Genomic DNA, 21052 nt, shown 5'->3' with positions numbered 1-21052 from the left:
CTCCTCCTCCCAAGCTCGGCGACGGCTCACTCGGCCTTCCAGCGATGATCCTGACGAACTCCTTGACGAAGGCATCGACCTGGAAGTATCCCGAGAGAGTATCTTCCGTGCTGACTGAGAGAAGCTCGCTGGCTTCCTGGAGGGCTGAGAGCTGGATCGTTCGGTTCTTGGACTTGATCGAGGAGAGGATCGCCTTGAGTCGAGACGAGAGACCGGACATGTAGCCTCCGAGTTGACGGTAGTCGCTTCCGAAGAGAGCAGCGGCGGCAGCGTCCTCTTGTTGCTCTCGTGCTAGGGCTCGAGCGATGGCTCCTGCTCCTGGTCCCGCTCCTGCGTTGGCTCCTCCGTTCCTCGACGGCGCTGGGTCCTCGTCGTCGTCGTCGTCTTCGTCGTTTTCATCATCGTCGTCATCTTTTCCGTCGTCCATCCTAGATCCTGAAGGATCACCGTTGCCAGTGGGAGCAGAGGCCTTGGAGAGACGGTTCTCGTCGACGGTTGGATCCTCCTCGTCGTCGTCGTCGGAGAGGGTGAGATCATCGTCGTCGTCCATGTCTACGTCCTCGAGATGTTGTTGTTTACGAGAGGCACCTGTGGGGAAGGAGTAGGAGAGGAAAAGGGGTCAGAAAAGAGTCTAGGAGATGGTGAAAAGAGGCAAGGAAGGGACGAGGAGATGACGAACCACTTCCTCCTGCTCCTCCTCCATTTCCCTTCGTTACTCGTTCTCCTCCCTTCTTGGCAGTCGCTCTGTTCAAACGCAACGTTTGATGATCAGCATCTTCTTCTTCCTGAAAGAGAAAGCAAGCGAGCTCACCTCGTCTTTCTAGCCATCTTCGCTTTCCCTTTGCCTTTGTTCTTTGAGGTGGTTGAGGTCGAGGTCGTGGAGGAACGAAGAGTGTATGAGTTCTTCTTCTTGGGTGAGTTGGTAGTAGAGGGCTGTTGTTGTTGATCTGGCTCTGGGGAGAGGGAAGGGAGTGCTCGTTTCTTTCCCTTGGGGTCTGAAGCGTCGATGTTGGTGGAAGGGTTGGGAAGGGAGCGGCGAGGTCTTGAAGGGAAGGAGGAGAAGGTGAACAGACGTTCCGAACGTCAGCTTTCTCGAGTCTCCTGCTTCTCGTGAAGGAATTTAGATCAACGGAAGAGAGGCCGATGTACATACCTCTTGGAAGGTTGGGGTTCTTGTTGTTGTTGTTTCTTCTTCCCTTTGGCTTTGGAGGAGGAGGAAGCGGCGGTGGTGGAAGACTCTGGTTCGTCTTCGATCTGAGTTCTAGTTCGTTTCCGAGTGGAAGAGGAAGCCGAAGAGGAAGGAGTCGAGGTGGAAGGGAGAGGGTTTGGGAGGGAAGATCTTCTTGCTTGAGATCTGGTCGTTCTTGCTGTTGAGGAGGAGGAGGAGTCGAGCTGTTGAGTGGAGGAAGGGTTCGAGTGGGATGAATCGGTAGTGCTGGAAGTTGAAGGGTTGGGGTGGGACATGAGAAGTGAAAAGGGGGCGAGAATCTAGTAGAGGAAATCGATTCGATCGTAAGCCCGCATGGGGGAGAGAGGTGGGAAGGGGGGAGGGGAGAAGGGGGGGGGGAAGGAGATGGGTGTCGAGAGCAAGGGAGGAACGTCCTCCTTGCCAACCTCTTGTCGTTTCGGACTTTGAATTCTCCCTTTTTCGACCCGATATCGCACTTGAACTCTCAACGGCCATCATCGATTCTCTCTTCTCAACATCATTTCTTCTCAAATTTTCAAATTTAGCTCAGGGAGCTCAGAATCCTCCTTTCTTCGCCAACTTCGGCTCCTCGTCGTCCTCAGCCACCGACAACGACCTCGATCCTCCTTCCTTTTGTTTCCTTTCTCCCTTTCTCTCGACTTCACGATGCCTCCGAGAACTCGCTTAGGACCTTCTCAAGCACTATGGAACCCTGGAGGTTAGTCTCTCTTCTTCTTGACCTCAAAAGCAGCTCCTTCGTCTCGAGACTTACCTCCAAACAACCTCCTCCCTCCTCGTCGCTTCCGCCTTCAGTCTCAGCTCCCTCCGTCTCTCTCGCTCAGGAATCAGCTCCAGCAGCTCCCATTTCCTCTCGAACTCCTTCTACGCCTTCCCATCTACGACACAAGAAGTCGAAAAGTCTTCCAGGAGGGTTCAAGCTCAGCGAACTCGAGCCTAGGACAGGTGAGTGAGAGGAACAAGAGCACGAGCGAACGACACCCTCTCCTTCTCTTTTCCCTTCGAATCCATCCTCATCTCTATACTCCTCGATCCAAAACATCCAACATACTAGAGCTGCGCTAGTCTCTTGTTCAGACTGACGGGGTCTGGTATGCTGGTGTCTTCTTCTTTCTCTTTTGACGTTCGTTTCGACGGTAACAAGGTGCCTCCTCGACCTCCTCGACGCCAACAACTCCTCCTTCAGCAGCTTCCCTCCTTCGAGCCCTTCTTCTCTTCCCTTCTCCTTCTCCCTCGCCGACTTCCTCGTCTCCTTCGTCGTCTAAAACCCTCTTCCGAACCCGAAGGATCTCCCTCCCGTCGTCGCCCTCCTCCTCGCCAACAGGGTCCCCGACGTCGCGTCCTTCTTCATCTCTCCCGGTCCCAATCCCAAACGGTCTTCTCCTCTTCCTCCCTCCCTCGCCACCTCAAAGCCTCCGTCGTCGTTCGAATCCAAATACAGGAGGAGGAGGAGGAAGCCCAGCAGCAACAACAGCCGGATCAGGAACCCTCGACCGACGACGACGATCCGTCTCCGTCTCCTCTCTCGTCTCTCTCCCTCCCCTCCCTCAAACCCAACCTCCTTCCTCCCCTCCAACCCTCAAAAGCATCCGTCCAACCATCAAAACCCGTCCTCGTCTCCTCTCCGGAACCTCCACCGCTCTCACGCCTCAATCAACCCTCCTCCTCAAACCAAGACCGAAACCCACCCTCCTCACCCTTCCTCTCTCCATCCTCACTCTCATCCTAACTTACACCATCCACTCTCTTCCTTCGATTCATCACCCTCTCTTCTTCACCTCTCCCAACCCAACCTACCCGACCGCGTCGAGATCGAACGGAACCGTCGGAGCAGGAGGCAGGAAATCGTCCGCTTGGTCGCCCTTCTCCCTCTGCCTCACCTCCAAACTCCTCCGCTCCATCTCGATGAAACTCCTCTACTTTCAAATCCAACTCGGACCCGAATCCTGGAGGAGCACGTTCGGGAAACCGATGAGTCGAGCGGAGAAGCTGGCGAGAACGGTGGCGAGGAACGCTGGGATCGGAGGGCTGGTGAAGGCTTTGGAGGTGTGTGTGAGAGGGGAGGATTTGATTCGGTTGGAAGGAGGAGGAGGAAAGAGAGGGATGTGGAAGGAGGGGAATAAGTGGAAGATGGGAGGAGTGGAAGCGGGAGAGATGGTGGTCGGAGAAGGGTTGAAAGCTCTCGCTCAGATTTTGGGGAGTTGCAAGAGTCTTTCGGTTCTCGAGATGACGGATCAGGAACGAGATCCTACTTCCTTCGACGAAAATGAAGAAGACGAGGAGGACGAACTCGACATGGATCCTCGACGACGTCGACAACAACGGCAACCGTCGCTCGCTCACTACTCCCTTCTCCCCAACACCACCTCTCCCAACGCAATCAACATCCTCCTCCTCCCCATTCTCTCTGCCTTAACCTCCATCCAATCCTACACACACCACCCTTCCCTCCCCTTCAACATCATCCCTTCTCCCTCTCCGGCCAACGCGTCCCAGACCAAACCCACCGAATGGCCCAACCTCTCGATCCTCTCCCTCCCTCTCCTCATCCCTCGCTCAGACGGCTGGACTCCTTCGCCATCCTACCTCCCTTCCATCCTCGGAGCCATCACTCCCTTGCTACCGAACGTCGAGCGACTCGTCTTGAGACTCGAGAAACCGACGCTCGCGCAGATCAACTCCAACTTGAGCGACGCGTCGTCGTCGTCGTCTCCTCCTCCTCGACAACACCTCAACCGAGTCGTCGTTTCCCCACGTCGTCTCCGCCGAACCCGTCCGACCCAATCAATCTCTCCAAACCCAACACCGACCCCGACCCCGACCCAAACCCCAACTGTCCCACCACCGCACACTCCCCTCCTCTCCTTCCTTCACTTCTCCATCTCCCTCCTCCCGCCTTCTTCTCTCTCCTCCATTCATCTAGAACTCCACGGACCCACCCTCACTCCATCGGAAGAAATCTCCCTCGTAGCGTTCGGGATCCGCTGTCGGAACACGTTTCTTCCGAAAGGGCGCGTCGGGTTCGTCGTTCCCGCGGACGGCGAAGGAGCGGCTGGGAGAAGTCGATTGAGCGTAGTGGGACGGAGTGTTTGTTGTTACTTGGGCGAAAGACCGTTAGGGACCGTGGTGGAGGAGGAATGGGAGGAGGAGGAGAGGGAGAGGAGCGAGTTGAGGGAGGGGTGGGATGCAGAAGAGGAGGAGAGGGAATGGGACGGGGAGGAGGTTGAGAGGTGGAGAGGGGAGGTGGAGAGAGAGGTCGGAGGAGGAACGGAGGAAAGATGGCACGGGCTGAAGGGGAGGGAAGCTGCTTAGAATGGGAGAGAAGGGAGAGAGGAGGAGGATCAGCGTTCGTTTGGGTTTCGGTTTCGTTTCGAGTTTCGTTCTTCTAGCACTAGATAGCATTTCCAGCACCACTACCAGCATCATCACCCTCTATCGAATTCTCTATATCCTATCCCAATCACCTTGCCTTTTCGCCTCAGCGACGAAAGCGAACCCGACACTCACTTTCTCACGACGCGTCTCCCCTCCCTCCCACCCGAATCCACCACCTTCCCGCCCCTCTTCCCTCCCCCAGTTCCGCACCGTCTAAAAACTCACTCCCCCAGTTCACTCTGCTCCCACTCCTTTTCCTTTCCAGCGCGCAAACAGACTCCAACAACGCGTCCCATTCGGTCGACTCCCAGAGCCAGTGCGTTTCGGTTTCTGAGCTGGTTGGGTTGGAGGAAATGGGGTGGTAGCCTGATTTCGAGATTGCGGTTGAAGAGGGCGGGAGGGCGCGTTGAAGTCCTACGAGAAGCAGTGGGCTCGAAGAGGTTGGGAGGAGAAGTTGGGAGAGAACGAGAGAGAGGAGAGGAGCGTGTTGACGGGGCGGGAGCAGGTGGAGAAGCCGCTGCCAGAGACGAAAAACCACGGGTCAGCTAAGAGATAGGAGGGAAGATAGATGATGGGAGAGCAGAGAGAGGTTATTAACGTTGCATACGACGACTGAGAACGTCCCTCGTTGAGTCTCGAACCAACGAGCGAGAGAAGGCTCGACGTTCGTTTCTGGGCTGGGAAGAAGGGAGGTGAGATCACCTGAGATGAACGACAGAGGATCAGAGATCCCTTCAAGTCGTAGGCTCGTGCTGAGGAGGGTTTGAAACTGCAAAAAGAACGAGTACCAGGCGTTAGAAGTCAGCGAAAGAAAAGAAGAGCGAGGAGAGCCGCGAGCTTCACTCACGCCAGATTCCTTATCCATCCCACAGAGATTGGACGCTGGAACTCCGTCTTTGACTAGTTGGAGGAGATCTTTCCCGGCTGTAGGTCAAAAACGTGATACATCAGTAATTGAGAGGAGGCGGAAGGAAAGCAGAGAGACTTGAACGAACGACCGCAACCGAGATCGAGGATCTTCCCTCCTTGTTGACCGATCAGAACGATCTCTGGATACAAAGGATGAGCTGAGAGAGGTAGAGAGAGCGGTGGTGGGTTCCTAGTAGACCCGAGAGACATTTTTCGAGGCGAGAAGGTGGAGGTCGAAGGTCAACTCGTGTTCCGGTTCGACCAAACCAAAATCAAGTTTCGACGAAACTCGACGAGCTCGCTTCCCTCCCAACGACTTCCATCTTCCCCTTTTCTAGACGACTTCAATGTCCTTCTGTGAGTTCGACACTCTTTTCTGCTCGCTCATAGTACCTCAGTGAACTAACCTTCCTTCGCTCCGTTCTTCCTCGACAGCGTTCGGTCAACCCGCTCCAGCGGCTCCAGCTCCTTCAGGAGGGTTGTTCGGTTCTCAACCTGCTCAGCCAGCTTCATCTTCAACGTTCGGAGGATTCGGAGCAGCTGCTCCCAAACCTGCCTTCTCGTTCGGTAAGCCGCTTTCGCGTATATATCAAGGAGAAGGAGCACGAGAGTTCGAACGGCCTCTCCTTCCTCCCCTCCTTCCCCCTCGAGCTCGACCTGACCACCTTCCTTCCCTTTAGGTTCTCCTGCTCCCGCTGCTCCTCAACCTCAAACCTCCCTCTTCGGCTCTACCTCTACCACTCCCGCTCCTTCCACTTCCCTCTTCGGTCAACCTCAACAGCAGCAACAAGCTCCTTCTACGTCTCTCTTTGGCGCTCCTCCAGCTCAGCCAGGTCTCTTCGGTCAACAACCTCAGCAGCCTCCACAACAACAGGGAGGTCTCTTTGGTTCAACATCTCAGCAGCAACCTCAACAGCAGCAGCAGCAGAGCACGTTCGGATTCCAATCCCAGAACCAGCCTCAACAGCAGCAGCAACAGCAGCAACAACCGCCGCTGGGAATGAGCCAGCTCGGAGCGAGCTCGTTTGGAGGAGCTGCTCCAGGAGGAGGACCCGTCAAGCTCGAGGATCTCTCTATCGAACAGAGAATGGAGTACGTTAAAGGAGCTTGGGATCCTTCAAGTCCGACGTGTAAATTCCAGGTAAGCACACGAACCCTTCAGCTTCGTTCTTCCTTCCATCCCTCGAGCTCACCTCTTTCTCCTTCGGTTTTGTTCTTGCCAGTACTTCTTCTACAATCTCGTCCCACCGAACGAAACGCACCTCTACGGAAGACCTCAGAACGCTAGAGACGATGCCGCCTGGTTCAAAGCTCAGAGGGAGAACCCGGATCCTTCGACGTGAGCTTCAGCCTTTCCTTCTTTCCTCCTTTCGTTCGTCCGAAGAGCTTGAAAGCTGATCGAAGGATACGCGTTGGTTGTTGCAGGATGGTCCCCGCTTTGGCGATCGGATTCGACGATATTCGGAAACGAACGGACGCTCAGATGAAGATGGCTGGAGCTCATTGGAACAAGCTGCAGGTGAGTTGAGCGAGCTCGCGTCTCTCTCTCCTTCCTCTCTTCTCTTTTCCCCTTCAAACCTAACTTTTCTCAACTGTAATCTCCTCAGGAAATATCCACCCGCCTCTCCACCCTCTCTCAATCCTCCTCCCTCTCCCTAACCCTCCGTCTCTCTCGAGCCTCCCTCCTCCAAACCCAACTCTCCCATCGAACCCTCCTCCTCATCCGACACCTCCATCTCCTCATCCCCACCCTTCGATCGTCCTCTATCCGCCGGGAGGAGGAACAGCTGCTTTTGAGGCTGGAGGCGTTGATGAGCGAGCTGCAAGGTGGAGCAGGGGGTGGGTTCGGAGGAGGAGGAGGAGGAAGTGTGAAAGGAAGGATGATGGAGCTTTGGGCGCTAGTGGGACAGGTGAGAGGGGAGAGGGAGAGGGACAGGTTGGCTGGTGGTCGAGGGGAGGGTGCTGGGGCAGGAGGAGGAGAGGGTGGAGGGAAGGAGGGTTGGGCGGTGGTGGATGAGGAGGCGATGGAACGGTTGGCTGCTGTGAGTTTTCGAGATTCGTTTCTTTTGTTCTTGCCTGTTCTTCGAAATCGGCAGCTCGATCGGTGTCGACTCGGGGTGGACGCTTCGTCCTCGACCGACTCACCTCGTGTCGAGGTCGATCGAACGAACGAAGTCCACCTCCGTTCAAAACTCGACGCGTCCCTCTTTCCTCGCCTTCCCTCTCTCATCACTGACTCCCTTCCTTCCCTCCGTCTTTTTTGCTCCTCCTCAGATCATCTCGGACCAGCAAACAGCTCTCGCTCACCTCACCAAAGTCCTCAAGGAAGATCTGGCAGCGATAGAGATCATGCGGCAAGGGCTGGGGTTGTCGGCTTCGAAGGAGCAGCAGCAGCAGAGTTGAACGCAGATCGCTAGTCTGGTTGAGATGAGATCTTGCTTTTTGTATCGCCCTTTCTGGTGTGTGAGTTTGGGTTGCGAGAGCGAGATGCGGAGGGAGGGAGGCGAGGGAGGGAACGGGAGCGAGAGAATTGAGCCGCAAACGTCTCGAGAGTCGTCGAACCCTTCTTCTTCGAGGAATGCAAGAAGATGGGAGGACAGTGTTATGATCGTAAGGAAAGGAAAGCCAAGGGAAACGGGAAGAGGGTTAAGAAAACTAACGAAACAATTGGGAACGACGCGTCGAGCTCGAATGAAGAAGAAGATGAAGAGGAAGCGAACGGTGCGAGAGTAAAGACTAGAGCGGCCACAAGATAAGAGTATAAACCAAGAAGAGCTGAGATGAATGAGAGAAAGATATGGGAGAACAAGAGAGGGAGCAGCTGCTCAGCTCGTGACTTCCTTCCTATCTCCGAGTCTAGCTAGCAAGAATGCTCACTGGAGGAACTAAGAACAGAATCCCTTGCTAGACGCTGGAGATCGTGACAGTATCGTAGAGGAGAGGGGACGCGAGCTCGAGACAAGCGAACGAGACTCGAGTGAAGGCGGCGAGGGTAAGAAGGGGAGGATTGAACGATAATTTCGAGGAGGATCTCGTTCGGGATCCTCCAAGAGGCTGGAGAGGCTTTGAAGGAGGGGACCATGGTGTTTCCTAGCGAGAGAAAAAGCGAAGAAGCAGAAGGGGGCAAGGAAGATGATGGCTGTTTGGGGTCAAGGAGTTTCGACTTCCTCCCTCTCTCTTTTGCCTCCCACCTTCCACCCTCCCTTCAGTCCACAATATGGCTCCTTCCAACATTTCGACTTCAGACTCACAGGATCAGGATCAGAATCAAGTTAGGGGTGATGCGAATGCGACTCGAAACGGGTCAGAGGTGGGCTTGACTTCCTCCTTGCGAGCTCAACCTCCTCCTTCCCTCTTTCGAGCTGACCTCCCTTTTGGCCTCTCCTCAGCTCGCTTCCACCGAGATAGGAACCCAAGAAGCAGCTCAGTCGGAGAAATCGAAGGCTCCTCTTCCCTGTGAGTAAAACCTGTTCGGATCTGTGCTGGATGGCTGGAGGACGAGCAGAGAAGAAGGACGCTCAGCGAGCTCGAAGCTCACACCTTCTCCTCCCCTCTTTCTTCCCTTCCCCACTTCCTCCCTTCCTCTGAATGGCAGCTCTCCCCGTCGAAGTCATCGAGCGAATCATCAAATACGCCTTCCTTCGACGAACCAAACTCACTCCCTCATCGGATCCCTTCCACCTCAACCATACTTCCCATCTCCTCCTCGTCTCCAAAGCCTTTCGAGACCTCTCCCTCCCCTCCTTCTACCGCTCCATCACCATCACTCGTCCCTCTCACTACGTCACCTTCTTCGATCCCGAGAACGGTCTCTTCGCAGGAGAGGACGGGAAGAAGCGATGGGAACTCGTCGAGGAACTCTCCATCGCGACCGACGTCCCACCTCCTCTGGCCTCCCCTCCTTCCCCTTTCGAAGACTACCTCGCCTATCTTGAAGTCCCATCAGGTCACAGCCTCCATACTCTGTGCATCTTGGACCAAGGAAATGCGCCAGGGTGGCAGCGGGAGCCAGCTTACCGTCAGCTGCTCCTAGAGGCGAAGGAGGACGAGGAGGCACGACAGCATTGGAAGGACTTGCACGATGAGATTGCTGCAGACGATCCGGACGTCGAAGGATGGGATTCGGATTCGATTGAAGCCGAGGTCGATGACTTGATCGAGAGCACGGTCCTCGAGCAGCTCCAGAGGGAGAGATCGTTCTTCTTCACCGAACAGCTCCTTCGAAACGGACGTCCCATTGAAGTCCAGCTTCCCACGACAGCCATCTTCCCTCCAATCGTCCGACCATTCCTCTCGAACGCGGACGAGATACACTACTATCACCTCTCCCTCCACCACTCTTCAACCTCCCCAACCCAATCCCTTTCGGATCTCCATTCGTGGATCGAGGCAGCGCAGAAGCGCGTCGGGGGAGTGGCTCCCTCCGTCGTTCTCGAAGGCTTCCCCTCGTCCCTGCTCTTCGAATTCGCTTTATGGATCAGAGTTGCGAAGAAGACGGTTCTCGGAACTTTGGCGGCTGGGAAAGAGGGTATCCTTCGTCGAACCTCGACCTGGTCGTGGGAGCTCGAGGATGGAAGCCTCTTCTCGATCGATTCGCCTGTGAGCGTGCGTTTTTTTTCCTCTTCGCGTCTCGCGATTACTAATCAGGATCTTCGCTCGTTTTTTCAGGTCTCCGCTCAATCTTGAATGGGAGAACCTTCATGCACACGAACGAAGAACGGAAACGGGAACGCGTTCGGAAGTCGTCCGTCCTCCTTCTTCCCTCTCGTGAATCCGAAGCTGACACCCCACTCGGGTTCTTCCATCTTTAGCAGAAGCTTTACGTCGCTCTCGCTATTCAATGGTATTTGAGTCCTTGAGCTTCCACCTTTCTTGAACTTAGGTCTCCGACGCGTCGGCTCGTCGTGCTCCTCTTCGATACTTCGCTGAACGATCGAAGACATGTCGACTCATTAGTATCCTCGAGATGCGTTTTCGCACCTCCCGCCCTTCTTCACTCTCAATCATCAGCAGACGCTCTCAACGAGTCCCTTTTCGTCGTTCTCCTTCTCTCTCTCTCCAACTCTCTTCCTCTCTCCTCTCGAACCCAAATCGTCTCTCTGTCTCTTCCCAAGCATAACACACTCTCGTTTCGTATCCAGAGCTCATCAAATCCGTGCCACCCGCATCTATTCCTCGGGGACCTCGACGGTTCCGTCGTCGATTCCCTCGATGATGTCGTGGGGGTTCTGTCCGTCAACGGTGCATCCAACAGACTGGGCAGTTCCGAGGATCTCCTTAGCGCAAGCTCCGAGGGTCTTGGCGAGAGACTTGGGGAGCATGATTCGGCTGAGAAAGGGAGAGGAAGAGCAGGAGGTCAGCGGAAGGGTTTCGCTGAGAAGCGAAAGAAGGAGAAGACGAGGAAACGTACGCGATGTCCCAGATCTCATCGATGTTGATGTTTCCAGAGTGCTTGATGTTCTTCTCCTTCTTTCGGTCTCTGGGAGGCTCTGTGGGAGGGAAGGAAGGAGGGAGGAAGGGAAAGGTCAGCCAAACGATTTCGAAGCTCATCGAGAACCCCGATCCCATCGTTTCCTCCGACACTACGACTCGTCTCAAACCGATGGAAGGGTACAGAGAGACAGGATGATACGAGGACTAACCCTTAAGAGCTCGGATGACCAAAGAGGAAGCAGAGGGAACAACGGAAGCGACGGCCTGTCGGTTCTGGATGGTCAACTGGACGGTGACCTTGAGACCCTTCCAGTCTCCAGTAGCCTTGGCGATATCCTCTCCGACCTTCTTGGGGGACTGTTGCAAGAATGGTGAAGCAAGAGGAAGGCGAAAGAAGGGCGAAGGAGGCGAGGAGGAAGGGAAGGAAGGAAGGAGGTTGAAAGTTGAGGTCGAGGTCACAGTTTGAAGCGGCGAGGAGGGAGCGTTGTAGGGATTCGATTCGGACGAGGAGGTGCAGGTAGGATGGCAAAGAAGAGAGGTGTAGTGGGAGAGAGTGGGAAGAGAGAGACGAGAAGTTGTCAGTACGACTGATAGGACCAGAGGTTCGACGTTCGAAGAGAGCAGGTTTCGTTCGTCCTTCCTCCCTCTTCCTTCCGAAGCACACCATCTCACGCGCACCCAGCTCTCCTAGACCTCTTCTCGACTAGTAGCGTGGACTCACGAGACCAAGGGGACCGATCTTGGGAGCCAAAGCGGACGAGGCTCCGACCTCACCACCGACGGCTCGGAGGTAGATGATCTGAGAGAGGAGGAGGAAGGTTCGTTGGAACGAGGAGAGGCCATGGAGGATGATAGGACGAGGTTGGTGTCGTTGGAAAGAGGACGAGAAGAGGAAGGGGATAGGGTTGGTTCCAGGAGTGTATAGTGACGAGTTGGAGGTGCAGAGGGCGAGAAGGAAGGGGAGGAGCGTGTATGAAGAAGAAGGAAAGGGAGGAGAGGGCAAGGTCAGCGTTTCCGTCTTTCTCGTCTTCAAAGTGCCAGCAATCCTTCCCCAGCCTCCCTAGCACTCCCAACCACCTATGACCCTACAACAGCATCTTCCACCTCCGCCCTAAACCCCTTTAACCATCCTTCCATCCCGATCCACGAGCTCTAGAAGCGAAACAAAAGACGCACCTTGATCTCAGTGGGGTCGAGCTTGGGACTGAATCAACCAGAGACCGTAGAAGAACGAGGAAAAAACGTCAGCATTTCTGCAGGTGGCGAGAAGGAGGTCCTGGCCCGTGCGAGGCGTGCAGAAGGACGCACGGCATGTTAAGATTGAGGTGAAGGCTAGGGAAAGAAGACCAGAAAGGGCGACCTCCTCGAGTAGCTTTTCGTCCCTCTCCCTCTCTCTGGTTTGCGTCCGACGTGGGATCCCAAAAAAAAAACAAGAATCCAGCAGTTCTTCCTATTCAACCAGATCCCGACCATGGGGGTGAGTAGGAAGATCTCAAAGTTACAGTAGCAAAAAAGATAGCTCTGAAAAAAAACTGCTTTCTTAAAGGAGCGAGGGCATCAGCGAAGGAAGATCGAGTTGACCTTCGTTCCTCCTTCGCTCTCTGTCGTCGAACAGCACGTTGCTCTATGCTTCGACGGACCAAACAGCAGAGGATCATCAGAGGCCTGATCCGAACATGTACGAGCCGTTCAGGGTCATGAACGATTCGATAACGAGGAAGGTGGAGGAGGTGATGCTCGTGGAGGAAGAGGAAGGGTCGATATTTGGTGAGCTCAACACTTTTCTTTCCTTCTTCCCTCCCGTCTTGAAGGTTGAAAGCTGATCCATCCTCTCTCGCACACGCCTCAGCATCAACATCACTCGTTACCGCTCTCTGCAAAGCTCTCTGTTGTGAGACTGCTCGCCCCCTGCGGACCACTTCGAGAGCTTGAAGCTCACTCTTTCGTTTCTCTCTGCAACTTCCATCTTCCCTCTCTACTTCTTTCTCCTCTCCAAACCTACTTCGCTCTCTTTGGAGGACCTACGGAAAATTCGCTGGAAATCCTCCTCCAAATCTCGTCACCTCCTCGCCTCCTCCTCCCCCCGCCCTCTTCCCGCTCCTCCTTCCCTCCCTCCTCAAAACCATGGCCAGTACCTCCACCAACAAACGTCCTCGAACCTCCTCCTCCTCTTCCTCTCCCAAACCTCGCAAGGCTCAATACAACGTCCTCTTCCGCAAGACGGACCTCTCGGACATCACCCTCGAGAGCTCGGACGGGTGTCACTTCGCGACGAGTAAGATTCACCTCCAGTCGTCCTCAGCAGTCTTTCGAGACACTCTCCTCATCGGTCAAGATCAAGCGAGCGAGCAGCTGGACGGTCTACCCCTTCTCAAGCTCGAAGACAATGCCTTCCCTCTGGGCCTCTTCCTCTCCTTCGTTCAAGTCGAACCCACCGTCGTCCCCTCCGACTACTCCCTCCCCACCGTCCTTGAATTGGACGCCGCCCTAACCATCTGCGACAAGTACCACGCTCCTCTCGTAGGACGCTCAATCGTCTCCTTTGCCTTCCCTCCCATCCTTTCCATCGTCGAAAAATCGTGGTACGCCGACCGCACTTCTCTGGACGACTCCCTCATCGACTACTTGGCTCTAGCTTTGATTTGGTCTCAGTATGACTCTACCTTTTGGGTCAAAAAAATGATTGGCCTGATGGGAGCCAGGGGAGTGAAGGACAAGGCAGTGACTAGCTTGATGAAGGCGCACACGCTGGACGGGTTGATGGGGAGCGGGAAGCAGAAGGGTTGGCGACCTTTCGGGATCGGGGATATCCAGATAGATCTTCTGAGAAGGATGGCAGTCGAGGATATCTCGAGTTTGTCGTCGAGCATCATGAAGCTCTTGACCGAGGAGGAGGCGAACTGGTACGACATGTCGGAAGGCTTCTTGGTTCGTTTCTTTCTTCTCTTTCGCTTTCCTTTTTCGCTCTAAGTTTTCGAAGGGAAACATCTCGACTGACTCGTCCTTCCTTACTTCAGCCCTTCCGTCGTCCGTGATCTGTAAGTCGCGTTGTCTTCGACTTCCAGTCGCGTCCAATCGCGTCCGTCTTTCCCTCCTCCTCGAATCTAACGACCGTGTCCTTTTTTCTCTCCCTTCAACTTAGGCCTCTTCCCGTCACTCCTCAGCCCGGTCTGCCTTTGCTTTCTACCCTCTCGTCCTCGTACGTTCAATTTCCACCTCGCTCGACCTCTTTTCATGCTCTCTCTGACTTCTTCCTCTCGTCGCGTCTTCCATCCTCCCAAGCAGCTCTCTCGCCTGCAAAATCGACTCATCGAAACTCCACCAACATCAATCGCTCATGCACATCTTTCCAGAACTTCATCGTGGGTCTCTCTCTCTCCTCCTTCGCCTCCTCGTTCGTTTCTCGCTCCTGACGCGTCCTGACCTTTTCTCACTCCCTCTTCTCCCTTCTTTCTCTCTTCAGTCACGATCGTCGACCTTCGAACCTTTTTCTCGAGACAACGAACATCCACGCTTTCCCGACGTTCGTACCTTTTCCGTCCCTCCTCTCTCTCCTTCTCCGCCCTTCGCTCGAGACATCTCCTGACTTTCCTCCCCTCCCTCACCTTTTTCCCTCGCTCTTAGACGGAACCGATCAATCTACATCAATCCTCACGAAGCTGTTCGATCGGTTCGGCTCAGCACATCGAATCGCAACTCACATCGAGTCGATCCGACGCGTCCTCGCCCTCATCGTCGTCTTGCTCCCTGTACATCTCTTTTCCTTCTCGTTCTTCTCACTGGACTATTCATAGCTACACTCACTCTCTTTTGTATACCTCTTCGCCTTACTTCTCACAATCTTATGCCCATCTCTCTCTCTCTCTCTCTCTCTCTGTCTCTCTCTCCTTCGCCCTTCGTTCGAGACGCGTCACGACTCTTGCTCTGCTCCTTCGCTGTCTCTTTCAGAGCGTCCTAACCCAAATCCGAACCTCTCCGCTCTTTCTTCCGTCGCTCGATCTGCTTCGCATTGAGCTTGGAACTCACCTCGAGTCCGATTCGTTTCGTTTCGATCCGACGCGTCTCCTTCCTTCCTTCCTTCGTCTCCGTCTTTTTCTCTTTTCTTTCCTTTTCTTCCCATCCGACCACTCGTAGCCGTACTCTGCACGTCTCAACCTTCTTCGCCTTTCTATGCACAAATCGAATGCCCATCTGTCCCTCTCTCACATCTCCTCTCGTCTCTCCCTCCCTCCCTCTCTCTTCATCCCTCTTTCCCTCCCTCCCTCTCCTTCCCTCTCTTCCGCCCGGAAAAAAAGAACAATCAGAGAAACACACCCATTCCATACGCACTCTCTAGACTAGATACTCCATCTAAAACCCCCAACCCACCCGACCCGTTCCCGCCCCCTTGTTCGTTCGTTCGGTTTGGTTCGCAGTCCTACATGCTCATCCCAGCCGAAAGATCACTTCCAAGTCTGTCAAGTTCGAGAGGAAAGAGAGCCAAAAAAAAAATCATCAGCATTTCTCGTCTCTCGTCTCAATCTCCTCCCTCTGCCGAACCCAACCCAATCCAGCGAGCGCGTCCCCCCGGCGTTCGGATCCGTTTCAAAGCGAACTCCAAACGATCCCCCCTAGCACAACCACCAGCGCTCCTACGACTGCGAAGCCCAGCAAGGGGGAGGCAGAGGGTTGGGCGGGGGAGGTCGGGGAACGTTTTTTCGAGGTGGGTTTCGGTTTCGACGCGGATTTCGACGCGACGGTGGGTTTGGGTTGGGTTGAGGTTGAAGAGGTAGAGGTTGAAGCAGCAGATACTAACCCCATGGAGATGAATCTGGATCGATCGCAAGGTCGAAAAGGGGAAGGGTCAGTTTCGGTTGAGAGGTGAGGGATGGGTTGGAGACTCACCCTCGAACGTAGAAAGCGTGAAGGTTGTTCTCGAGTTCTCGTTCTTGGCCCTTGGGGACTCCGGTGAGGGTGAAGGTGGCTGTTTGATCAAACGAAGAAAAAAGGAAAGGGGAGGGGAGGAGTGAGTTTCAAGAGACGCGAAGAAGGGAGCGAGAGATATCGAACGAACCAGTGGTAGAATCCGACCCTTGTTCAAGAGTGATGGTGAGGACTCCATAGTGGTCTAACGCAGCAAATCGAGCAACGAGTCAGTTCAAGCAAACAAGAAACGAAGGAAAGAGGTTGAGCTCACCCTTGGGCCACGAAGGCGAGCTCTTCAACGCCCACGACATGACGAGCTGGGAAGGCGCGTTGACGCTCTCGATGGTTCCTTGGACGCCTCCGGAGAAGAGCGAGTAAGGAGCGGAAGGGGTGGCGGAGAACTGAGCTGGGGAGCGGGACCAGGAGGGGATCTGAGGGGGAGGGAGGAGAAGGAAGGGGTTTGGTGAGCTTCGACGAAACGAAACGAACGTCCTCCTCTTTCCTTCAATCGTCTGAAATAGAACCGAAACCAGTACTCACCTTCCTCTCATCCGTCAACAACCCCCACAGATCCGCCGCACTGATCTGGAACCTGCCCTCGACCTTCACCGTCGAAGTGTTGATGCTAGGTCCTCCCTTCTTCTCAACAGCAGCCGCCGGCGCAGCAGCCTTCTCCTCCTCCACCACGGCAGCAGCAGCAGCAGGAGTGCTCGCTCCCGACCCCGAAGCAGGCGTAGCAGGTCCATCGACGACGAGGAGGTCCTTCCCGTGAACCTCGATGAGCTGGGACTGGAAGAGGGTGAAGAGCTCCTTGAGCGGAGGAGGGAGGAGTTTCTTGACGAGTTGGTAGGAAGGGGAGGTGGTGGAGGGGGAGGAGAAGTCGAACTGCGACGAGGGCGAAGCGAAACGAGAGGGAGGGGTGAGCTCGAGGGGAAGAAAGGCGAGAGGGCTGAGGGACGACGAACGACGTAATCCGAGATTCCATCGATAGCCTCGTGCGAGACTTCAGGGATTCGGAGCGTTCCAGAGAGTTCGGTTCCGTCTTCGGTGGTGGCTGTTCAAAGAAAGACGAACCAACAAAGCATCAGTGGGCTGAAAGAGATGAAAGGGAGAGGAGGGAAGGAGATGCGAGAGACGAGAGAGAAACGAACCAGACCTGTTCTCAGCCGAAACGAAACGAAGCTCAAAGTTCAGCCTTCGAAACTCGAGCCTACCAGAGAACAGTTCAGATTAGAGACTCACCAAGAAAGAGTCATGTCCAGATCGTAAATCGTCAACAACCTTCGTTCCGAAACCCAAGTCCAAACTGTCAGCTCTCTCCTTCCCTCTCCCCTCTCTCTGTTCTGCTCTGCCCACTCACTTCGATTTCCTCTGTCCAACGGTCACATCCCCTTCAATAGCCGTCACCCCCGTAATCTTCACCACCAAGCCCGAGGACGCATCCTTTCCTTCAACGGTAGGGAGTTGGGTTTTGAACTGATGAGAACGAACGCAACCGATCAGCTCCTCGTTCTTCCTTTTCTTCGTTGGGAAGTCGGAGGGGATTAAGAGGCGGAACTAACCCAATCGTAAGCCCACTTGTCAACGGTCTTTTGCTGTCAACGTCGAACCCAAACAAACGAAGGAGAGAGAGATGAAGGAGAGAGGAGGGTCAGAGCTGGCTTTTGACTTTTCCCCTTGCCTTCCTGTCCTCGCTCTTAACTGAAAGAGAAACGAAAAAAAAAACGAACCCTCCAGTGCCAGTTCTTGATACCCGAAGAGAGAGGAGCGGCCATCGTGTAGAGTTAAAAGATCAGGGAGAGGGGAAGGAGAGGGTGGGAGCTGGAGGGAGGAGAAGGAGCTAGAAAGCGTGAGGTCGACGAGTTGAAAGATTGGGTCGTCAAGATGCGGTTCTTCCTCTTTCAGCTTTTCGTTTTCAGGATTCTGGGAAAGGAGGGGAGAGGGTAGGCTGAGAGGGTTCATGAATCGAGTGCTGGAGGAGGTGGTGGTACAGACGAAGACAAAGTCGAAGCAGCACCCAACCCGCGCTCCGCCTCAGCCTCAGCCTCCTTCCTCTTCCTAGCCCACTCCAAAGCCTTCTCCTTCCTCCGCTTCTTCTTCTCCTTCTCCTCTTCCGTCTCCTCCAGCACCTCTACCACCGGTTCCAGCTCCACCACCACCTCCTTCGTCTCTCCCTCTCCCTCATCTCCCTCTCCCGCTCCCTCCTCCTTCTCCTCCTCACTCTCACTATCGCTATCGCTCCCGTACCCACCCATCAACCCCGCCATCCCCACCACTTCCTTCTCCTTCTCCACCGGCTCCAAAACCACTCCTTCCGCCGTCACAGTCTTGCCAGCCAGCAACCCATCCCAGACGTTCTTCCACCGGCCTCTCATGAACGCGAAGCGCGGATCGGCTCCGTGGTTGGCTAGGATTCGGAGTTCGAGGACGCGAGGGGAAGGGGAAGAGAGGAGGGAGGTGGAGGTGTGACGCATGAGAGTGAGGATCGAGGGTGGTGGCTAAGATGAAGGAAAGCAAAACGAAGAAAGAAGACGCGTCGCGGTCAGTCTCTCGTCGCTCGTTGCCTCGTCTTTGCTCTCCCAAGTCTTTCGAAACGAGACTGTTTACTCACTATCTCCTCATCCTTCTTCCCCTCCTCCTCCTCCTCCTCAGGTTCCTCGACCACATCCCCTCCCAAAGCAGCCAACCTCCCTCCTCTCAGTCCCTCGAGCCTTCGTCGTTTCTTGTCCCGCTCGTAATCCTCTGCTTCGTCCTCGGAGAAGAAGAACGTGTCTTCCGTGTCGGAAGGGAGGTCGGACCATCCGTTGGAGAGGGTTGGGGAGCCTGGGATGGGTGGTTGGTTGTGGGAAGGCAGGGGTAGGGAAGGGAGGAGGTGGAGGTGGGAGAATCTAAAGGGACGAAGAAGGAGAGAAAAGGGTTAGCTCTGGGGTGGTTTGAGGAGAAGGAGATGTAAAAGGGAAACGATCTTGTAGTAGTAGAGTCTTGAGAGTCAGTTAGTAGTAGAGAAACGGAGAGAGCGAGAGAGAGAAGCAAAAACGAGCTCAAACGTCCTTCTCCTCCCTCCTTCCTTCAAAGCTCAAGCTCAAACGACGCCCTCCAAACCCACTCCAACGAGCTCCGTTCTCTCTCCCACAACCAACCCCACTCGAGCTTCAATCAAAATCATCCCATTAGAAAAAAAGCGAGACTTCACATACCTATCCACCCAAACGTCCCTCTCATCTTCCCCTCCTCCTCCGTCCCTCTCCCACTTGAACAACCTCCCTCTCGCACCCGCACTGCCTTCGACCCTCCTCGTCTCCATCTCCCTTCCTTCCTCCGCTCTTCCTCGTATCAACGAGACCTCGTACGCTTGGATGGAGAATCCTGAGGAGGGAGGAGGGGAAGGAGTACGTGCTTCGTGTTGAGGGAGGTGCTGAGGGTGGGAGGAAGGGTTGTAGACTGGGTAAGAAGGGGAGCTGGAAGAGGTCGTTGGGTGGGAGCGTTTCTTGTGTCGGGAAGGTGGAGGCATGCTGAGCGCGTAGAGAGAGAAGGGAAGGGGAGAGAGGGGAGGGAAGAAGAGGGAGGTCGTGGTTGGGAGGGAGGAGACGGAAGAGCCTCGGATTCTTGCTTGATTGTGCGATTTTAATGGTTCAAAAGAAGGTGGAGGAAATGCGAGAGTTTGGATATAGCTGAGAAGCGAGACGTGTGCGGTTTTTATCTGGGACTCGCTCATTTTGCTCCCGAGGCGGAAAGAAGCAGGTCAAAAGTCGACCTTTCACAACTCCTCCTTCTCCTCGAACCATCACCGTCTCCTCCTCCTCCGTCCGTCCATCCACACCTCCCATCATGTCCTCCTTAGTCTCGCCACATCTCATAATAATTACCTTCAACCCCGATCCTCAAGCAGACGTCATTGTCCTGAGCTCCGACCTCACCTCCTTCTCCGTCCGTCGATCCTCCCTCCGAAACGGTTCGGACGTCTTCGATGGCCTGTTCGCTGCTTCTCATCCCAACGGAGAGAAAGACAGCAAGACTGGGCTACCTATCATCAGGGTTGACGAGACAGAAGAGGCCCTCGACCTTCTTCTCAGGTTCATCACTCCGAACCAGAAGAGACCGAACCTCCTCACCATGCCGTTTGACGTTGCTTCCGAGTGAGTTCTCAGGTGCTTCGTTTCGAGGTTTGACCCAGCTATCGAGATTCTGAATGATAAGCTCATTCTGCGTGCTCCAAACCTGCAGGATCCTTCGCCTCGGAGACAAGTTTGGCGTCGAGCTCATGAAGGAGATCGCCTTCGTTCGTCTTTACGCCCTCGCTCCCACTCACGTCGTTCAAGTTCTCGAACTCGCACTTCTTCATCGAGAGCTTTCCCTCGCTCAAAAAGCCCTTTCTCACATGGACCAGACCCGGTTCACGCAGGAGAGAAAGGCTGGGGGGATCGTCGTTTTTGGACACTCGCATCTCATCTCGTCCCTCTCAAACGGGTCGCTTGGATCCCTCGGAATCGACTCTCTCATCGGACTTTTCAAGCTCGAGGAAAAGGTCTTGACGGGAGAGTCTACTCGGGGGGCACTGAGCAGTTCTTACGTACGTCCCCCTGTTTCTTTCGTTCAAGCTCGTTTTCGCTTCTCACGCTGAGCTTCGCTGAACCTGCTTCTTCTTTCGCCACAGACCTTCAACTGATCTCAAGATCCTTACCTCCCTACACCCCGATTTACGAAATCGTGAGTCTTCCCACAGATCGAAGAGCCTGGGTCAGTCGCGTCGTTCGTTCACCTTCGTCTCAACCAACCTCTTCCTTTCTTCATCTCTTTCGTTCCTCCGAGCAGGCACAGCAACAACTTCTTCTTTCTCTTTAACTATAAATGCCACCTTTCATCCTCCCTTGTTTGTCAAGACTCCCGAAAGACGACAGATCGGTGAGAGCTTGGAGAAAAAGCTGCGACGCGTCCGGCGAGTCGTCCTTCCTCTTTCTCTCTTCTTGTTCGAGAGAGGGCATCTTCTCGAGCCTTCTCTCCCCACGCTCGTACGCCTTGGAAGATACTCTCTCGATCTTTGGGATCCTGTTCGATGAAACGTTGAACGAGCTTGTATAAAACGAAAAGGGAGAGGAGACGCGTTGAAACCACTCTGCTCGACGAGACTAAGACGTACGCATCTGATGCCTCTCTGACGAAGGAAGCCTAGGGATGGTACATGTAAAAAGTTCAGAGCAGTAGCGATGTGCTGGGAGCGTCCAT

At 54.7% G+C, this 21052-nt stretch overlaps 11 protein-coding genes across 11 annotated transcripts; 6 read left to right on the top strand and 5 right to left on the bottom strand.

Annotated features, from left to right (window-relative positions):
• Positions 1-30: 30 nt before the first annotated feature.
• BDY24DRAFT_361107 (uncharacterized protein) lies at positions 31-1563 on the bottom strand (the record flags this gene model as incomplete). The annotated part of the gene is made up of 4 exons (XM_076637871.1): positions 1154-1563; positions 812-1042; positions 680-744; positions 31-588 (listed from the first exon to the last, which is right to left on the bottom strand). Coding segments are annotated over exons 1-4 (1164 nt in total), but the record flags the coding sequence as incomplete, so codon positions are not given.
• A 127-nt stretch (positions 1564-1690) lies between these two features.
• On the top strand, positions 1691-2238 carry BDY24DRAFT_385960 (uncharacterized protein; the record flags this gene model as incomplete). The annotated part of the gene is made up of 2 exons (XM_076640042.1): positions 1691-1907; positions 2003-2238. Coding segments are annotated over exons 1-2 (206 nt in total), but the record flags the coding sequence as incomplete, so codon positions are not given.
• Positions 2239-4777: 2539 nt separating this feature from the next.
• BDY24DRAFT_440610 (class I SAM-dependent methyltransferase) lies at positions 4778-5720 on the bottom strand (the record flags this gene model as incomplete). The annotated part of the gene is made up of 4 exons (XM_076644537.1): positions 5578-5720; positions 5430-5506; positions 5181-5351; positions 4778-5099 (listed from the first exon to the last, which is right to left on the bottom strand). Coding segments are annotated over exons 1-4 (693 nt in total), but the record flags the coding sequence as incomplete, so codon positions are not given.
• A 78-nt stretch (positions 5721-5798) lies between these two features.
• Positions 5799-7957, top strand: BDY24DRAFT_409381 (nucleoporin complex subunit 54-domain-containing protein). Its single transcript, XM_076642819.1, has 7 exons — positions 5799-5848; positions 5927-6058; positions 6172-6632; positions 6715-6830; positions 6917-7010; positions 7099-7533; positions 7766-7957. The coding sequence occupies exons 1-7, from the start codon at positions 5839-5841 to the stop codon at positions 7892-7894; spliced, it is 1377 nt and encodes a 458-aa protein (XP_076497821.1). The 5' UTR covers positions 5799-5838; the 3' UTR covers positions 7895-7957.
• Positions 7958-8473: 516 nt separating this feature from the next.
• BDY24DRAFT_29684 (uncharacterized protein) lies at positions 8474-9468 on the top strand. The gene is made up of 2 exons (XM_076637024.1): positions 8474-8947; positions 9087-9468. Exons 1-2 carry the CDS (start codon positions 8709-8711, stop codon positions 9424-9426), a joined length of 579 nt encoding a protein of 192 aa, XP_076497820.1. The 5' UTR covers positions 8474-8708; the 3' UTR covers positions 9427-9468.
• A 61-nt stretch (positions 9469-9529) lies between these two features.
• Positions 9530-10108, top strand: BDY24DRAFT_385955 (uncharacterized protein; the record flags this gene model as incomplete). Its single annotated transcript, XM_076640041.1, has 1 exon — positions 9530-10108. A coding segment is annotated over one exon (579 nt), but the record flags the coding sequence as incomplete, so codon positions are not given.
• Positions 10109-10617: 509 nt separating this feature from the next.
• BDY24DRAFT_385950 (ribosomal protein L11) lies at positions 10618-12328 on the bottom strand. Its single transcript, XM_076640040.1, has 6 exons — positions 12233-12328; positions 12101-12128; positions 11646-11723; positions 11134-11281; positions 10902-10980; positions 10618-10819 (listed from the first exon to the last, which is right to left on the bottom strand). Exons 1-6 carry the CDS (start codon positions 12235-12237, stop codon positions 10660-10662), a joined length of 498 nt encoding a protein of 165 aa, XP_076497818.1. The 5' UTR covers positions 12238-12328; the 3' UTR covers positions 10618-10659.
• A 324-nt stretch (positions 12329-12652) lies between these two features.
• BDY24DRAFT_434290 (uncharacterized protein) lies at positions 12653-14821 on the top strand (the record flags this gene model as incomplete). The annotated part of the gene is made up of 7 exons (XM_076644148.1): positions 12653-12691; positions 12774-13852; positions 13896-13962; positions 14067-14123; positions 14210-14286; positions 14388-14447; positions 14549-14821. Coding segments are annotated over exons 2-7 (1338 nt in total), but the record flags the coding sequence as incomplete, so codon positions are not given.
• A 397-nt stretch (positions 14822-15218) lies between these two features.
• On the bottom strand, positions 15219-17705 carry BDY24DRAFT_385947 (AHA1 family protein). Its single transcript, XM_076640039.1, has 10 exons — positions 17560-17705; positions 17190-17305; positions 17072-17110; positions 16981-16985; positions 16795-16883; positions 16370-16714; positions 16101-16260; positions 15978-16031; positions 15809-15887; positions 15219-15378 (listed from the first exon to the last, which is right to left on the bottom strand). Exons 1-10 carry the CDS (start codon positions 17602-17604, stop codon positions 15342-15344), a joined length of 969 nt encoding a protein of 322 aa, XP_076497816.1. The 5' UTR covers positions 17605-17705; the 3' UTR covers positions 15219-15341.
• Positions 17706-17787: 82 nt separating this feature from the next.
• Positions 17788-19340, bottom strand: BDY24DRAFT_414361 (uncharacterized protein; the record flags this gene model as incomplete). The annotated part of the gene is made up of 3 exons (XM_076643299.1): positions 17788-18327; positions 18441-18717; positions 19027-19340. 3 exons carry the CDS (start codon positions 19338-19340, stop codon positions 17788-17790), a joined length of 1131 nt encoding a protein of 376 aa, XP_076497815.1.
• Positions 19341-19657: 317 nt separating this feature from the next.
• BDY24DRAFT_414360 (uncharacterized protein) lies at positions 19658-20495 on the top strand (the record flags this gene model as incomplete). The annotated part of the gene is made up of 3 exons (XM_076643298.1): positions 19658-19965; positions 20054-20399; positions 20484-20495. 3 exons carry the CDS (start codon positions 19658-19660, stop codon positions 20493-20495), a joined length of 666 nt encoding a protein of 221 aa, XP_076497814.1.
• Between the last annotated feature and the right edge of the window lie 557 nt (positions 20496-21052).

Source organism: Mrakia frigida (assembly GCF_051309035.1).
Source record: "Mrakia frigida strain ATCC 22029 unplaced genomic scaffold BDY24scaffold_11, whole genome shotgun sequence".
NCBI lineage: Eukaryota > Fungi > Basidiomycota > Tremellomycetes > Cystofilobasidiales > Mrakiaceae > Mrakia > Mrakia frigida.
This window is presented reverse-complemented; position numbering and strand designations above follow the sequence as displayed.

What these genes read in the sequence shown, in the direction of transcription:
- BDY24DRAFT_385950 (XM_076640040.1), bottom strand. An exon ending in TCGACCCCACTGAGATCAAG is followed by an intron (nt 11,724 to 12,100) that starts GTGCGTCTTTTG and finishes CTCCTCTCTCAG; the next exon opens with ATCATCTACCTCCGAGCCGT. An exon ending in AGATCGGTCCCCTTGGTCTC is followed by an intron (nt 11,282 to 11,645) that starts GTGAGTCCACGC and finishes TTCTTGCAACAG; the next exon opens with TCCCCCAAGAAGGTCGGAGA.
- BDY24DRAFT_409381 (XM_076642819.1), top strand. An exon ending in CAAACCTGCCTTCTCGTTCG is followed by an intron (nt 6,059 to 6,171) that starts GTAAGCCGCTTT and finishes CCTTCCCTTTAG; the next exon opens with GTTCTCCTGCTCCCGCTGCT. An exon ending in CTCATTGGAACAAGCTGCAG is followed by an intron (nt 7,011 to 7,098) that starts GTGAGTTGAGCG and finishes TAATCTCCTCAG; the next exon opens with GAAATATCCACCCGCCTCTC.
- BDY24DRAFT_385947 (XM_076640039.1), bottom strand. Translation starts at nt 17,604, where the DNA reads ATGGCCGCTCCTCTCTCTTCGGGTATCAAGAACTGGCACTGGAGG. An exon ending in TGTTGACGGATGAGAGGAAG is followed by an intron (nt 16,261 to 16,369) that starts GTGAGTACTGGT and finishes CCTCCCCCTCAG; the next exon opens with ATCCCCTCCTGGTCCCGCTC. An exon ending in CACGCTTTCTACGTTCGAGG is followed by an intron (nt 15,379 to 15,808) that starts GTGAGTCTCCAA and finishes CGAACTTGACAG; the next exon opens with ACTTGGAAGTGATCTTTCGG.
- BDY24DRAFT_29684 (XM_076637024.1), top strand. Translation starts at nt 8,709, where the DNA reads ATGGCTCCTTCCAACATTTCGACTTCAGACTCACAGGATCAGGATCAG. An exon ending in ATCGAAGGCTCCTCTTCCCT is followed by an intron (nt 8,948 to 9,086) that starts GTGAGTAAAACC and finishes TCTGAATGGCAG; the next exon opens with CTCTCCCCGTCGAAGTCATC.